Here is a 15,964-nt window from a genome sequence, read left to right as displayed (position 1 = left end):
TAAAATGAACACAGGATCACTGCTTAGGCCTGAAATGCAAAAGGAATGCTTTTTGCTTGTTTGTTTCCATCATCAATCCAGTTGTCATTATACTGCTGCTAATGAAATAACTACCCGGGATACAGTTCTTAGGGGCTTCCCTGGTGGCTCAGTGGTAAAGAATCTGCCTGTAATGCAGGAGATGTGGGTTCTATCCATGCTTTGGAAAGATCCCCTGAAGGAGACACACTCCAGTATCCTTACCTGGGAAACCCCAAGGACAGAGGAGCCTGGCCGGCTATAGTCCGTGGGGTTGCAGAAGTGTCAGACACGACTGAGTGACTAAACAACATACAATTCTGAGTGGGAAACCTCTGCAAAAGCAATGCCAACCTCTTGTAGGAGCGGCATTACTGCCGGCACAGCATGTTTATAAATGGGAGCAATAGGCAAAGGACCCATTGCTGACGTGATGCCCGTAAGTCTCTGGGTGCCATTCAGAAGACTTTTCCTGACCTCCTGATACAGTAACACATCTTTGTCCCTCTTTATTCCCTTGGCCTGCTTTATTTATTTATTTTTCATAGAACTTACTACTGACTAACTTATCCCATATCTATCTCTTTCTTGTCTCATGTTAAATGTAAACTCCATGAGATTAGGAACTCTGTATTCTCTGCATTCAAGCCCAGGCCTGCATAGTCTGGACAAACATCTGTCATATAAAGGAATGGTCCTCTAGTGACCATCAGGGTTTCAAGGACTGCTGTACTTGTTAACCACCATTTCTTCAGAGAAGTTGTAAAACTGCTTGTGTGTTACTGAAAGTGTTTTATTTTTGATAAGCAGTTTTTATTTACTATTATCCCCCCAAAGTTTATGCTAAAATCTTTACAGACAGAAGGGATGTGACATAATGGGAAAACAGGTAGTTGTTCACTTCATAACAGCCTATATGATCTTTGAAAGATAATTCTTTCTGGGCCTAAATCGGTACAGTGGACATAATAATAATGTTAGTCCTGCATTATTGATAATTAAATGAGATACATGCCTTGTAGTATGTGACAAGTAGGTGTTTGACTAATACTAGTTCTCTTCTTAGTTGAGAATGTATTTCATGATTTCTTCAGGGAGAAGTAAACTAGTGGTTACTATGATTATTTTGGTTCTAAGCAGTTTGATAGAACAATTTCATGGGCAATAAATTGTTCATCACTCCAAGTTTTCTTTGAATCATTTTAAGTTACATAACTTTATTGCTGTTGTAATCTGTGAAATAAACTTGATCTCCAAAAAAAAAAAACAACTTATTTTCAGCCCCTTAATTTCAATCCCATTTGTTCTGAACCCCAAAAGGCTTAATCATTTCATAGTTGAAGGAATTCATAGCCAGTTCTTTGCAACTTTAACTTTCTGTAAGTATTCTAATTTTTACTCTAAGAAAATGCTGTAACATTTTGTAACCACAGCATTGACTTTCATTTAATCATAAGATCTTCACTGAGTTTTTGTCCTTTATGTAAATTTGAGAAGGCTTGGCATTTGATGGTTATTGATAGCCACACAGGAGTTTTTCAGGTGGAAAATAGGTTGTCTCTTGCCCTTTTAAAAAGGGAAGGGGTAAGAGAGAAAGTTAAGTTGTTATATGTGTGAGATATCTTTTACTTATGTTTAGGATGGTTGTGAGACAGTGTGAGCAAAGGGATAGTCCAAAGAGAAGGGGCAGAAAACGTAAGACCTGATTTTGCCAACTTTAACAAACAGAAGAGAATATGAAATGAACAAAGCTTTGTTCTTTGTATTAAACTTGGCCTGTAGACACTGAACACAGCTTTGTATTGCCTAAAGAAACTATCAGATGTCTTCTAAGTATATAATCTATAAATAACACATCAGCAAAGATTTATTGTTCTTTGCTGTATCACACGGCACTCTGATCTTAAAACAGTTTCTTCCTTTTCTTGGTTGTTACAGTTAAAAGTTATGATTCTAGATTAAATATAGTAGATAAAAACCAAACATTCTGAGGAAGAGCTTATTGTCCATGGGAAGTATAAAGTACTATGAATCTTGCAATTTGTTCAAATATTTTTATTTCATTTTGCTCCAGTGACATTCAAATTCTAAAAGTTAGAGGCTTCTTGCAGAGGTTAATTATCCTTGCTAATGAACTGGAGAACAGTAAACTAAAATTTGCCTACACTAAAATTAAGCATGTGCGTGCATGCTCAGTTGTGTCCCTTTGTGCTCAGCTGCGTCCGACTCTTTGTGACCCCATGGACTGTAGCCCGTCAGGCTCCTCTGTCCATGTGATTTCCCAGGCAAGATTACTGGAGTGGGTTGCCATTTCCTACTCCAGGAGATCTTCCTGACCCCAGTGATTGAACCCATGGCTCCCATATCTCCTGCATAGGCAGGCAGATTCACAGCTCTAAAATTCAAATTTGAGGCAGCTGTAACACAGACCAATTTATATACTTATGAAGAGTAGTATTTTGAGCAAATGGAAGAATAGCTGAATTTGGATGTTAAAATAGCCCCACCTGGCTGTTCTACATAAAATGATTTCTTATTGATGGCTAGGGAATCTGATTGGTTTAATGTATGTTAATTGGTTGTTTCTCTTGTTTCTGTAATCTTTTCTTCCTGTGTGTCAACTTTTTAGCCTCTGGAGCAGAAACTGATCTGGGAGTTGAAACTAATCTTATAATTGAATGACTTTTTATGTCAGTGCTTCAAAAGATAGCATTGATTGTATTCTATTGTATTTGGTAAATAATAGTATACTAAAAGGGAAGTATGAAAATACTGCTTTGGTATTTATAACCAGTATCAAAATGTCATATTAAAATTTTTATATTCCCTTTTTGAAAAGACTATTTTTTAAGAGCAGTTTCAGGTTCACAATATAATTAAGAAGGTATAGGAGAAGGCAATGGCACCCCACTCCAGTACTCTTGCCTGGAAAATCCCATGGACTGAGGAGCCTGGTAGGCTGCAGTCCATGGGGTCGCTAAGAGTCGGACACAACTGAGCGACTTCACTTTCACTTTTCCCTTTCATGCACTGGAGAAGGAAATGGCAACCCACTCCAGTGTTCTTGCCTGGAGAATCCCAGGGACGGCGGAGCCTGGTGGGCTGCCGTCTATGGGGTTGCACAGAGTCGGACACGACTGAAGCAACTTAGCAGCAGCAGCAGCAGCATATACCACTTGGTCTCACACGTGCATAGCATCCCCATTATCAACATCCCTCACCAGAGTGGTATATTTGCTGCAATTGATGAGCAAGTATAGGTAACATTATTATCACCCAGAGTCCATGGTTTACATTAGGGTTCACTCTTGGTGTGTATTCTGTGGGTTTGGACGAATGTATAATGACATGTAGCTATCATTATAGTATCATACAGAGTAGTTTCACTCCCATAGAAATACTCTGTACTCCACTTATTCATGTCCCCCCCCACCTCCCACCCCCAACCTCTGACAACCATTATTCTTTTTACTGTCTCCATAGTTTTACTTTTTCAGGATGTTGTATAGTTGGAATCACATAGTGTGTAGCTTTTTCAGATTGGCTTCTCTCAGTAATATGCATTAAAGTTTCCTCCATGTATTTTATGGCTTGATAGCTCTTTTTTTTTTTTTTTTTTTTTGCTTTTGTGAGTTAGTCACTCAGTCGTGTCTGACTCTTTGCCACCCTGTGGACTGTAGCCAGCCAGGTTCCTTAGTCCATGGAGTTCTCCAGGCAAGAATACTGAAATGGGTTGCCATTCCCTTCTTTAGGGGTTCTTCCCTACCCAGGGATTGAACCCAGGTCTCCTGCATTCTTTTTTTTTTTTTTTTTAAAGCATTGAATAATATTCCATGGTCTGGATGTTGCATAGTTTATCCATTTGCCAACTGAAGGATATCTTGGTTGCTACCAAGTTTTGGCATTATAAGGAAAGCTGCTGTAAGCATCAGTGTGTAGGTTTTTGGGTGGAGGTAAACTTTCAGCTCACTTGATAGATACTAAGGAACTTGACTACTGGATGGTGTTGTAAGAGCATGTTTAGTTCCGTAAGAAACCACCAAACTATCTTCTAAAGCGGCTGTACGATTTTGCATTCCTCAGTGAAAAATGAAAGTTCCTGTTGTTCCACAACCTGACCAGCGTTTGGTGTTTCCAGTGTTTTGGCAGTCTAAGATGATACATGAGTAGTGGTATATTGTTGTTTTAATTTGCAGCTCTCTAATGATATATATGAGCAGCTTTTCACAGGCTATTTGCCATCTGTGTAATATTTGGTTAAAAAAGATTTCATCAAATCTTGTTTTGGTGAAAACCTTCTGTTCAGGTTTTTTGCCCAGTTTTTAAATTGAGTTGTTCATTTTCCTATTGAGTTTTAAGAGTTCTTTTTTGTTTTGGATGATAGTCCTTTTATCAGATATGTCTGATAAATATTTTACTAATATTTTCTCCTAGTCTATGGCTTGTCATTCTCTTGATATTCTTTTTCTTAAAAATATTTTTTGATTTTGAAGACATCTTTTTTTTTTTTTCCAGGTTAGTTATAATATAAAAGAATTTGGCCTTATAGAAGTTCATGTTTATATTCCAGGTACACAAAGCATTGATTCTATCAGTTTTTCCTCATCAGACTTTGAGATTTAAATTTGCTTTTCAGAAATATGAAGTGAAAGTTGAAATATGCCTTGGAAAATTTCTTTGTAGCAGCTATTCATACCAATATAAGGATGTGGCAAATGAACCATGAAGAAACATACAATCATTATTCCCTTGAGAAAATACTCGTAAAACTTCTGCTTCACTCTTTTCCAAAATGTGGTCAAATAACTGATTTCATAAAAACCACTGGGAAATGCTAGTACTTAAAATTACTTCATAGAGTAGTGCTCTACTCATCAGAAACACACAATGGTAATTTAATAATGATTTTGCTTCTCCAAGACCCAGAATTCTGGAAACTGAGAATTTTAATGACAGTAGTCTAGTTTTCTCATTTTATAGCTTTCTTTGAAAAGAAGAAATATATATCTTAAAATATACAGTCAACATATTTGATAATTCTGTAGTTTATTTGCATAAAGGGGGAGATAGGATGATTTAACCTTTAATCAAAGGAGTATATATACCTAAGAATCTAAGAATCCAGTCTTACTCCTCTCTGTCGTTAAAATGCACTTCTTTGTTCACTGTCTAATTGGGTTTGCAGATAGTATTTCCTGACCTTGGTTATTATGTTAATTCACTGACTGCTTTCATTGAAATGGATCAGATTTCTGGCAAACAAGCCCACTGTCTTCCCTAACTGTTTTCTTCTCTGTTCTGCAGAGTAGTAAATAACTAAGCTTGAAATGAGGGAGACAGCCTAGAGTATGAAATGGGAAGAGAAGCAGATCAAAAATAAGAAAGCCAACAGAATTCAAGAGAACAGGGAATAATCTATTAAATGAATTGAGTTTGGTTTTTTGCCCTGGAAACTTCAGTTTTTTAATGAATAACACATGGGTTGTGATTATTAATCACATCTAGAGCAGATAAAGTCTAGTTGATGTAAACAGGTTTCTCCTTTTTTAAAGTCATGTTAAGTAAAGGAATATATAATATGGTATTTTCTTAGATATTTTTTATTTTCTTAGACATTTTAGATATCTTTTTCTTAGATATTTTAGATATTTTCTAGAGCAACCAAGAGCTTAGAATTAAAAAGTAATTCTTTATTATAAGCAAAGGTTTACTTTCATGAGTTTCCTTTCAACTGGAGATTAATGCTGTAGTGTACTATGGCCTCTTGCTGGAAAGTACAAATAAGTACAAGGTGTTACAGTACTATATGTTATTCTAGGAGAAAATAGGCAAATGTTTTATTTTATTTAAGTATAGTTTTATTTTATTGCTATTCATCTAAATTTATGAAGCAGAAATTATTACAAGTTAAATATTTGGAAAATTATGTTTAGTATTTTAAATAGTGTGAATTAAAAACAAAATTGAATTTAGTGACATGAGACATTGATTATATTGTGTGATTGTTCCAAAGCAGAGTAAAACTTAGGATTTAATGCAGCCTCCTCTGTTCATATTTATGTATTAATGAGAACATACCTATATTTTTATTATGATTGTTTTTATATGGTTGCAGAGAGATGAATTGATGCTGGGTTTTTTTTTTTTTTTCTGTTTTTATGATGATGATGTGTTTTCAATACAACAGGACAAAATGTTGATATGCAAAAGATTGCCCATACTTTCGAGGGGGTATAAATTCAGAGTCACTGGCAGGCCCACAGATAGCCTCGTTTTCCCTATCTTGAAACCTGAAATTTATCTGTTTCAGATTGACAGTCAAGAATAAAAACGTTGGATTAAATTAAAATTAAATTAATTTACCGTAGCCCTAGAATATGAAAATGTAGTCTTAACATAAGAAATCTTCAAGTGTGCATCTTAAAAAAATTTTTTTAATAATATGTCTGCTCTCACTTTGTGAACATGGTTATTTCTAAAATGTGCTCTATGTTAAGTGTGTGAAGTTATATTCTTACTGAAATTCAGTGTTAACAGCGTTCTTAAGGATAAAAAGACTTCTCAAAAAATTCTCATTATTTTAGCATTAGTTTATCTGAAGTGCTTTGTGTCCACAGGAAGAACAGGCAGCAAAATTGAAAGCTGAGAAGATCAGAGTTGCCCTAGAGAAAATTAAAGAGGCACAAGTGAAAAAGGTGATATTTGAGCTTTTTCTTGGCTTGGGATTTTTATCCATTTTATGGGTTTATAAAGATTTGCCTTGTTTATATAGTGTAACTGTAAGATGCAGCAAGCAGGGTATTTCTTTCTAAATACATTTCCACATGTACTTTTTGGTGAATAAAATTCATTATAAAAGAAAGAACTTTTCTGGTTCTACATTCTAAAAGAGTAAAACAAAATAGCCTTTTTATAATCTTATATGTTGTTTTGATTTTTAAAAAAGCATTAAATTTGTTTAGTTATTGAACACCTAATTTTTAGAATATTCTTCTTGCATAATAAAGTCATTATCTGTGTTTTAACTTATATTTAGCTAAGGACGTTGTTCAGAATATTATTCAGTATTGGAAGAAGTTTTCAGAATGCCTGTTTTTCAGTTTGTATTTAATTTTCCTTTTTCCTCTTAACAGCTGGTGATTAGAGTCCACATGTCTGACGATAGTTCTAAAACAATGATGGTGGATGAGAGGCAGACAGTGAGACAAGTGCTGGATAATCTGATGGACAAATCCCACTGTGGTTACAGTTTAGACTGGTCTCTGGTGGAAACCATCTCTGAGTTACAGATGGGTTAGTAATATCATTGCTATAATTACTTTTTAAATTTCTGTGTAATTTCAACTGTTTTCATGTTGACAAAAGCAACTAGAGACATTTTTATATTTTTTCCTATAGTATAACCCTGGCTTTTTTACATTATCTTTCCCCCATATATTTTGAGATTTCTTTGAGTACAGTATCATTTCCAGTTCATTTTAGATTTTCTTAAGGCCAAAACAAAGTTGTTCTTTTTTTAAGGTAACAAAATATTTTTTCCCTTCAGATATCATTAAGAACTGCATATGTTAGACACGTTATTAAAATTTATTCACATTTGTACTGAAGCCTTGATAACAACATTTGACTTTCAGGGGAAACGTAAAGCGCATCTTATTTTTAGCTGGATGTACTAAGTCTTAGTTTCCTATGTTTTGTAGTTTGTTATGGTGTTTTCTAACTTTGAAAATTCCTCAGTTTTTTGACTTTTTTTTAAATTAACTTATTTAGTTTAATTAGAGGCTAATTACTTTACAATATTGTAGTGGTTTTTACTATTGACATGAATCAGCCATGGGTGTGCATGTGCTCCCCATTGTGAACCCCTCTCCCAACTCCCTCCCCATCCCATCCCTCAGGGTCATCCCAGTGCGCCAGCCCTGAGCACCCTGTCTGATGCATCGAACCTGGACTGGTGATCTGTTTCACATATGATAAATATACATGTTTCAATGCTATTCTCTCAAATCATCCCACCCTCGCCTTCTCCCACAGAGTCCAAAAGTCTGTTCTTTACATCTGTGTCTCTTTTGCTGTCTTGCATATAGGGTCATCACTATCATCTTTCTAAATTCCATATATATGCGTATATATTCCATATATATTGTATTGGTGTTTTTCCTTCTGACTTATTTACTCTGTATAATAGGCTCCAGTTTCATCCACCTCATTAGAACTGATTCAGATGCCTTCTTTTTAATAGCTGAGTAATATTCCATTGGGTATATGTGCCACAGCTTTCTTATCCATTCATCTGCCGATGGACATCTAGGTTGCTTCCATGTCCTGGCTGTTACAAACAGTGCTGTGATGAACATTGGGGTACGTGTGTCTCTTTCAACTCTGGTTTCCTCGGTGTGTATGCCCAGCAGTGGGATTGCTGGGTCATATGGCAGTTCTAGTTCCAGTTTTTTAAGGAAACTCCACACTGTTCTCCATAGTGGCTGAACTAGTTTGCATTCCCACCAACAGTGTAAGAAGGTTCCCTTTTCTCCACACCCTCTCCAGCATTTATTGTTTGTAGACTTTTTGATAGCAGCCATTCTGACCGGCGTGAGATGGTACCTCATTGTGATTTTGATTTGCATTTCTCTGATAATTAGTGATGTTGAGCATCTTTTCATGTGTTTGTTGGCCATCTGTATGTCTTCTTTGGAGAAATATCTGTTTAGTTCTGTGGCTCACTTTTTGATTGGGTCGTTTATTTTTCTGGAATTGAGCTGCAGGAGCTGCTTGTATATTTTTGAGATTAATTCTTTGTCAGTTGCTTCGTTTGCTATTGTTTTCTCCCATTCTGAAGGCTGTCTTTTCACCTTGCTTATAGTTTCCTTCATTGTGCAAAAGCTTTTAAGTTTAATTAGGTCTCGTTTGTTTATTTTTGCTTTTATTTGCATTACTCTGGGAGGTGGGTCATAGAAGATCCTGCTGTGATTTATGTCAGAGAGTGTTTTGCCTATGTTTTCCTCTAGGAGTTTTATAGTTTCTGGTCTTATATTTAGATCTTTAATCCATTTTGAGTTTATTTTTGTGTATGGTGTTAGAAAGTGTTATAGTTTCATTCTTTTACAAGTGGTTGACCAGTTTTCTCAGCACCGCTTGTTAAAGAGATTGTCTTTTCTCCATTGTATATTCTTGCCTCCTTTGTCAAAGATAAGATGTCCATAGGTGTGTGGATTCATCTCTGAGCTTTCTATTTTGTTCCATTGATCTATATTTCTGTCTTTGTGCCAGTACCCTACTGTCTTGATGACTGTAGTTTTATAGTATAGTCTGAAGTCAGGCAGGTTGATTCCTCCAGTTCCATTCTTCTTTCTCCAGATTGCTTTGGCTATTCGAGGTTTTTTGTATTTCCATACAAACCCATCTTTGACTCTTAAAAAGGTTTCTTTTTGTAATATTATGTGATTATAGAAACCTCACAATAATTATTTTATTAGGCTATATTCAGTCAATAGTCAATTTCAACTTGCCATTTTGTTTATAAAATATATTTGCATTGCTTTTACTGCCTGTTATATCTTTAAGTATTTTATAGCAGTTTCCAGAGCAATAAAAATTTAATAGTTAACCCTTTTCTCTTAGAACACACAAACACAAACCCCAAAACCAAACCATCAGTTAGAAGTTTATTAACAGGTATAGGCAGGTATTCTAATAATACTTATTAAACTATTCTTGAAGAATTAGAAAAGTTCAGGTTCACAGATGTGGCGTCACCATACCTAGAAAATTTTTGGATGCTAGTTTTTAGAATATTTCCATGACTGTAGGTTTAAGGTCCATAACTATCATTTAATCATATGTGGCACAGCGATACAAATAGAATATGTAGTTATTTAGTACTTGTTGAATGAATAAAAGAAAACTAAGAGCCCAAAATAAGATGGTAAAATAAACTATGACAAATGTAAATCATTCATTTAAACAACAGAGATTATTAGAAAGGATGAATAAACAAAATGCAGTTGTTCACTGTCTACAAAAGACCTTTTACCTAAAGACACAGAAATCTTTAAAGTAAAAGGAATGTAGAAAGACACTAACCAAAAAAAAGATGTTAACTATGTTAATATCAGACAAAATAGACTTTAAGCAAAATACATTATTATTACTATATTAATATATTATTATTATTACTTATTACTATTACTAATGTTACTATTACTACTAGTAATATATTATTACTATATTATCTCTTATTACTAGACATAAGGAGAACCATATGTCTTCATCAGGAAGATAAAATCATTCTGAATTTTATCTAATAATGGCATTAAATTACATAAAGCAAAAGTTGATGGAACTACCAAGAGAAATTGACAAGTCTGCCTTCACAGTAGAAACTTTTCACCTAAGAATCTTTGCAATGATCAATATAATCAAGCAGACAAAAATGAATATAGATATATTTAGAGCACTAATAACAGGAAAATATACATTGTTTACAGGCAGAAGTGTAATGTTTCCAAAAATTGATTCCAGTATGAGGTCATAAGCAGCTCTCTAGAAATTTCAAAACAAAAATCAGTATCTCTAGAATATGTTCTTTGAACATATGTTCAGAATATAAGACATGTTCTTTGATTCCTAATTTGGAAATTAGAAAATATGTCTATGTTTAAAATTAAACAGAATTCATAGACCAAAGAAGAAATCATCTTGGAAGTTTTTTGAATGACAAGGAATAAATAGTATTGGAAGCACTTAATACCAGAATTTATGAAACGCGACTAACAGATTGTGTTTAAGGGCTGGATGGTAAAAGGCTGAAGGCTGAAGAAGACGTTGAAGTCAGACACTCTAGATTCTAGTCCTGATCCTTCCTTGTAGCAGCTGTGTGACCTTGCTAAAGTCACTTAACACCATGAGGGCACGTTTCCTTATTTGAAAATACAGGAAATACCAGATAGTCTCTAAGGGTGTCAGTTTAGATTCTATGATTTTGCTGTGAAATACTTCACAAGGTTTCTTGTCTTTTACACAATTCTGATATATAATAACAAAATACTGGTGTTTTATTTTGGGACAGAGAGAATCTTTGAAGATCATGAAAACTTGGTTGAAAATCTTCTTAATTGGACAAGAGATAGCCAAAACAAGCTTATATTTATGGAGCGTATAGAAAAATACGCACTTTTCAAAAATCCACAGGTGAGGCTATGGCTTGCAGAGGTCAGGATTCTTAAATGTTCATATTATATAATTTTCTGACTGCTAAGTTAATAGATTTAAAAGACTGACAGGCATCCAGTTGGAGCTTTGTGGCTGCAAAACCCCATGGAGGCACTCACTACTGCCGAGGTGGCAAGTCTGCTGGGGCCCAGGTGTCAGGCCTCAAAGAAGCTGCCAGTTCCACAGAGCCAGATGGGGTGAGCCCTAGGGAAAGCAGGATTACCTCCAGGGGGTTAGCAGGTTTCTGTTCTAATTCAGAGCTGTTTTGGACCCTGCTATTTATCAGTGAGTTCCTCATCCATCAAAGAAAAGTACTTACATATTTAAGTTTCTCTGCTTCTATTATTTATCCATTTAACACTTTGATTTGTTTTCTGAATTATTTTTTTGAAAATCCCAGTAACCTTGATTATAAACGGTCCCACATTATATTATATGTTACCTTGATCTATATGGTAACTTTGCTTGTCCCAAAATGTTTATGTTAATTCTTCCTAATACCCAAATATTTTATAAATATCAATGGGTGAAAGAAAACAACACCACTATAAAGAATAGTAATGAGGAAAAACAGTAGCCGTGTTAAAGTTATTGAATAGTTATCCTTCAGACTACATGATATGACATATCTTTACTGGATATTTTTAGTGAAGAATACACATTTAAGAATGCCAACAATTTTTTATGGATGACTGTGAATAAAAGTTTCATGTTTCATAAAGATAATCATTAGAATTCACGATTTTAGTTGAGTCGAGCAAATGAGATCATGGTAGTCTCAGAGAATTTGGGATTTCTTCTTTAAAAGCCAGAACCTAGATTAAATTGTCTACATCTGAATCAGTTAAGCTCAGCATACTTTAAGCAAATTTGCCCCACTTGTTGTACTTAATAATCTGTAAACCTTTAAGGTCCCGTCAGTGTAGCTTTCATTAGATATACGAAAACATATTGCTAGTTGTTGCATGTAATATCTCCTCAGGATTTGGGGCAGTTTATGGAATAATTCAAAATAAATGGATAAGGTAAGGAGGAGGCCAGTATTAAGCATTTCTGTGAAGATGCCAGGAACAGGTTTCAAAGGAATGTTCTCCTCACCCTGCACAGGCAGAAATAGACACAGAGTTGCTATGTCTCTAGAAGAAATCATCTGTGTACCTGTGCCAAGAGAATAGTAGAGTGGATTTGTCCTTTAACATCCATCTACTCATTTTTCCAGAATTACCTTCTGGGGAAAAAGGAAACAGCTGAGATGGCAGATAGAAATAAAGAAGTGCTGTTGGAGGTATGACTCTTCCTCCCCACACCCCTTTCCTTGTACATTATAATATTAAAATATTAAGCACCTTTTTTGAAGCCTAGAATGTCAGTGCTCTGTATTGATAATTACAGTTGTAACTAGAGAAGCCTATTTTCTTCCATAGCCTGATGGGGAGAGTTCAGCTTTGTGAATGTTAGAACACTGAAGAAGCGTATAAAAACTATTATTTTGCCAAGCAGTATACTAGTGGGTTGAAAGGACTTAGGAGCTTTTAGAAGCTGACAAGTGGGAAAAAAGGCTGGGTCACTGAAGGGTGTGATTGTGCTGTTTTATCTGCTTACCCAGAGAGGAATCTGTATATAGTTAGTTATTTACCAAGTAGTTCAAACCTTAGTCTGAAATAACAAATTTTAAAAATCATAATGATTATTTTTTTAAAATATACATCTTTATTTTGAAGATTAATGAAACAAATTCAAATATAATTGAATTTTTGCCTTTTGCTGATTTTAGAGAACTAAGGTTGAAGATTGTTAGTATGTTTGAAAATCTGAGAAAATTCTTATTTAGCAACAAGACTATTAGGGGGATGAAGATCAGCACTCAGCTTTTCATAGGGAGGCTAGTTATAATTAAGAAAAATTCTCTTCATAATTCCTAATTTTTCTGTTTTGAGGGAAGAAATTAATTCATGTTCATGTGCTCAAGTTTAGTGAGGATGTCTGCTTTTCCTTTACTAAATACATGATTGATTTTTTAAATTCTTACCTAAATATAGACATTAGAATTGAAAATTTTTAGTTTGTTTATATTCCTTTCAACTTAGTATTAAATATTTAAACAATAAATGCTTGCTTTGTTTTATTTTTTATTTTTATTTTTTTTGCTTGCTTTGTTTTAGATCATAGGCACTGATTGTTTTTAAATTGTGAAAGTGCAATCATTTGTTTAGCATGTTGCCTTCTTTTAAAATATATTCCTATTTAGCATGCAGCTAATATAAATTTGGGCTTCTCTTGTAGCTCAGACAGTAAAGGATCTGCTTGCAATGCAGGAGACCTGGGTTTGATTCCTGGGTTGGAAAGATCCCCTGGGGAAGGCAATAGCTACTGACTCCAGTATTCTTGTCTGGAGAATCCCATGGACAGAGGAGCCTGGTAGACTACAGTCCATGGGGGTCCCAAAGAGTCATACACAACTGAGCCACTAACACAGTTAGTGGCTAATCTAAATGTTAATTTGGAGACAAAGTCTAATGCTTATGTTAGCTCTGACGCTTTCATTAAATTTACTGTAACTATGTTTTTACAAATGCATTTATATGCTGTTATGTGCAACTCAGCTGACATTTCAGCTTAGTTTCGTCAAAACGATTTTAGGGAAAAGTTCGCAGGGATTGCCATAGTTGTTCCAAAGTAAAGCCATGTAATGTTTGGAAAGTTCTGATTGAGGTAAAATTAGCAGCATGGTTTTTATACAAAGATATTTTAGTTTAATCAGTGTCATGCATTGCACAAGGATAGACACAGCTTTGGTTTGAGAATCCAAGGATCATGTCTTTCCCAATCATCTTATTTTAGGAGTGTTTTTGTGGAAGTTCTGTAACTGTACCAGAAATTGAAGGAGTCCTTTGGTTGAAAGATGATGGCAAGAAGTCCTGGAAAAAGCGTTATTTCCTCTTGCGAGCATCTGGTATCTACTATGTCCCTAAAGGAAAAGCAAAGGTACGTCCCTTCTGCTGACTTTAAGCTTCCTCACTAGGCTGATTGATTTTAATCTGTAGTGAGCAGACTGACACGGTGATCCAGGCTGTGATTTGTTTCCACTCGTGAGCATTGCTTTGTTTATTGATCTATTATAAGGAAGAGGAAACCTGAAAATGTTCACTTTTTGCTCATTCATTGGGCCCATCTCGATTCTCCTGGTGAATTTGAAACCATGCTTTTATTATTTTTAAAACTTCTGCCAGAGTCATTTTTGTTTTTTATTATTTGGGGGAGAATAGCTTTCCGGGCTTGTAGACATTTCAGTGTCGCTTAGGTAATGTACTTCTGCTGAGGGCCCTGGTGGTAGCTGTCACTTCTGTGCTTACTAGGGGCCAGCACTGTTGAAGCTCTCTAGAGGATCATCTCATCAGGTCTTTACCGCCATCCTGAGAGGTACATATTGTCTCCCCTTTTTAACTGGCGAGGAAACACTGACTTGAGAATTGTTGTCCTTGAGACATGCACTGCAGGCACTGAACTGCCTGGTATCTCTTGTTCTTTCCAGAGAGCTCTATTATAATACTATATGGTATTTAATTTAGTATACTTTATTTAAAATCTCTTTAAAACACCACCCTTTCCAAGTAAGTCAGTGTTCAGTATGAATGACAAGATGATAAGTGAAATGGACTGCCTTTCTTGTTGCATGGTAGATTTAAGGAAGAAACATCTATAGAGAATCTCACTGTCTTGTCTTCTCCAAAATAGCAATAATATCTACTTGGTAAAGCTTGATTCTCAGTTGAAAGCTGTTACCAGTGATATTTTCTTGTTTACATGTTATTTATTCAGTCTTTTGGGTGTTTTCTTCTCAGGTCTCTCGGGACCTGGTGTGCTTTCTTCAGCTGGATCACGTAAACGTCTACTATGGACAGGACTATCGGAACAAGTACAAAGCTCCTACAGACTATTGTCTGGTGCTCAAGGTAAACATATATCTCTTTTTAGGAATTTTAATTGATGTTAGACATAGAGAAAGTTATTGGAAATCTTAGAATAGTTTGAGTCTCCATTGAGTATACTATTTTTGCTTTATCCTATAGTGTATAGATTTTTTAAAGGAATGGTGAAGGGACTTCCTTATCAGTCCAGTTGATTAGGACTTGGCACTTTCACTGCTGGGCCCGGGTTCAATCCCTGATTGGGATTAAGATCCCAGGAGCCAGGAGGCAAAGCCAATAAAGTAAATGAAGGGAGAGAGGAAGGGGGGGGCGGGGAAGGAAGCTATGCTGTTCCATAGCTGACCCTGGTTAGAGTGATGATACTAGGAAATGGTTACTGAATTATAAGCTTTGAGTCATAATATATAAAATGGATTAGATTATAAATTTGAGACTTTCGTTTAATAGCAGCCTTATTTTAGGAAAACTTAGATCAGAGCCACATGTAGGGTGAGGTGAGGGAGGAACATAGGTATTTGTGTATTTTAGTTCTTTTCCTATATTAACTCGGAGGAGCCATCAGAGGACACTGTGCCTGGGAGTTCAAAGTAGACTGCCTCGCCTCCAGTCCAGAAATAATTCTTGTCTCCCTTTTCTCCTGAACTGTGGCCCTGGTAGCCCATGCATGTATTATGACCTGTTTTTAGTGATTTTTTTTTCCCCTTTATCCAAACTTTTGAGTTTCTCACACTTATCATATCTGAACTTTTGAGAACTGACATTTTTACTGAATTTTATTGATAAATTGCAACATTAGGAAAAGGTAG

The 15,964-nt window shown here is 35.4% G+C and overlaps 1 protein-coding gene across 17 annotated transcripts in view; it reads left to right on the top strand.

The window, feature by feature from the left end:
* The window catches only part of RAPH1 (Ras association (RalGDS/AF-6) and pleckstrin homology domains 1), a 134,629-nt gene that overhangs the window by 64,191 nt on the left and 54,474 nt on the right, over positions 1-15,964 (top strand). For all 17 annotated transcript variants that reach the window (XR_014080067.1, XR_014080063.1, XR_014080062.1 and 14 more), the window contains 6 exons: positions 6,636-6,713; positions 7,152-7,311; positions 11,087-11,208; positions 12,449-12,514; positions 14,071-14,214; positions 15,072-15,182. Coding sequence is in view for 10 of the 17 variants with exons in the window: in XM_081582023.1 (XP_081438149.1) it covers positions 6,636-6,713; positions 7,152-7,311; positions 11,087-11,208; positions 12,449-12,514; positions 14,071-14,214; positions 15,072-15,182 (681 nt within the window). In the remaining 7 variants the exon portion in view is untranslated. The remainder of the gene's footprint in view (positions 1-6,635; positions 6,714-7,151; positions 7,312-11,086; positions 11,209-12,448; positions 12,515-14,070; positions 14,215-15,071; positions 15,183-15,964) is intronic.

Source organism: Giraffa tippelskirchi, chromosome 3, assembly GCF_054371585.1.
Source record: "Giraffa tippelskirchi isolate mGirTip1 chromosome 3, T2T-mGirTip1v1.2.pri, whole genome shotgun sequence".
In the NCBI taxonomy this organism is placed as follows: Eukaryota; Metazoa; Chordata; class Mammalia; order Artiodactyla; family Giraffidae; genus Giraffa; species Giraffa tippelskirchi.
Note: the sequence above shows the minus strand (reverse complement) of the source record. Positions and strands in the feature narration are given on the sequence as shown.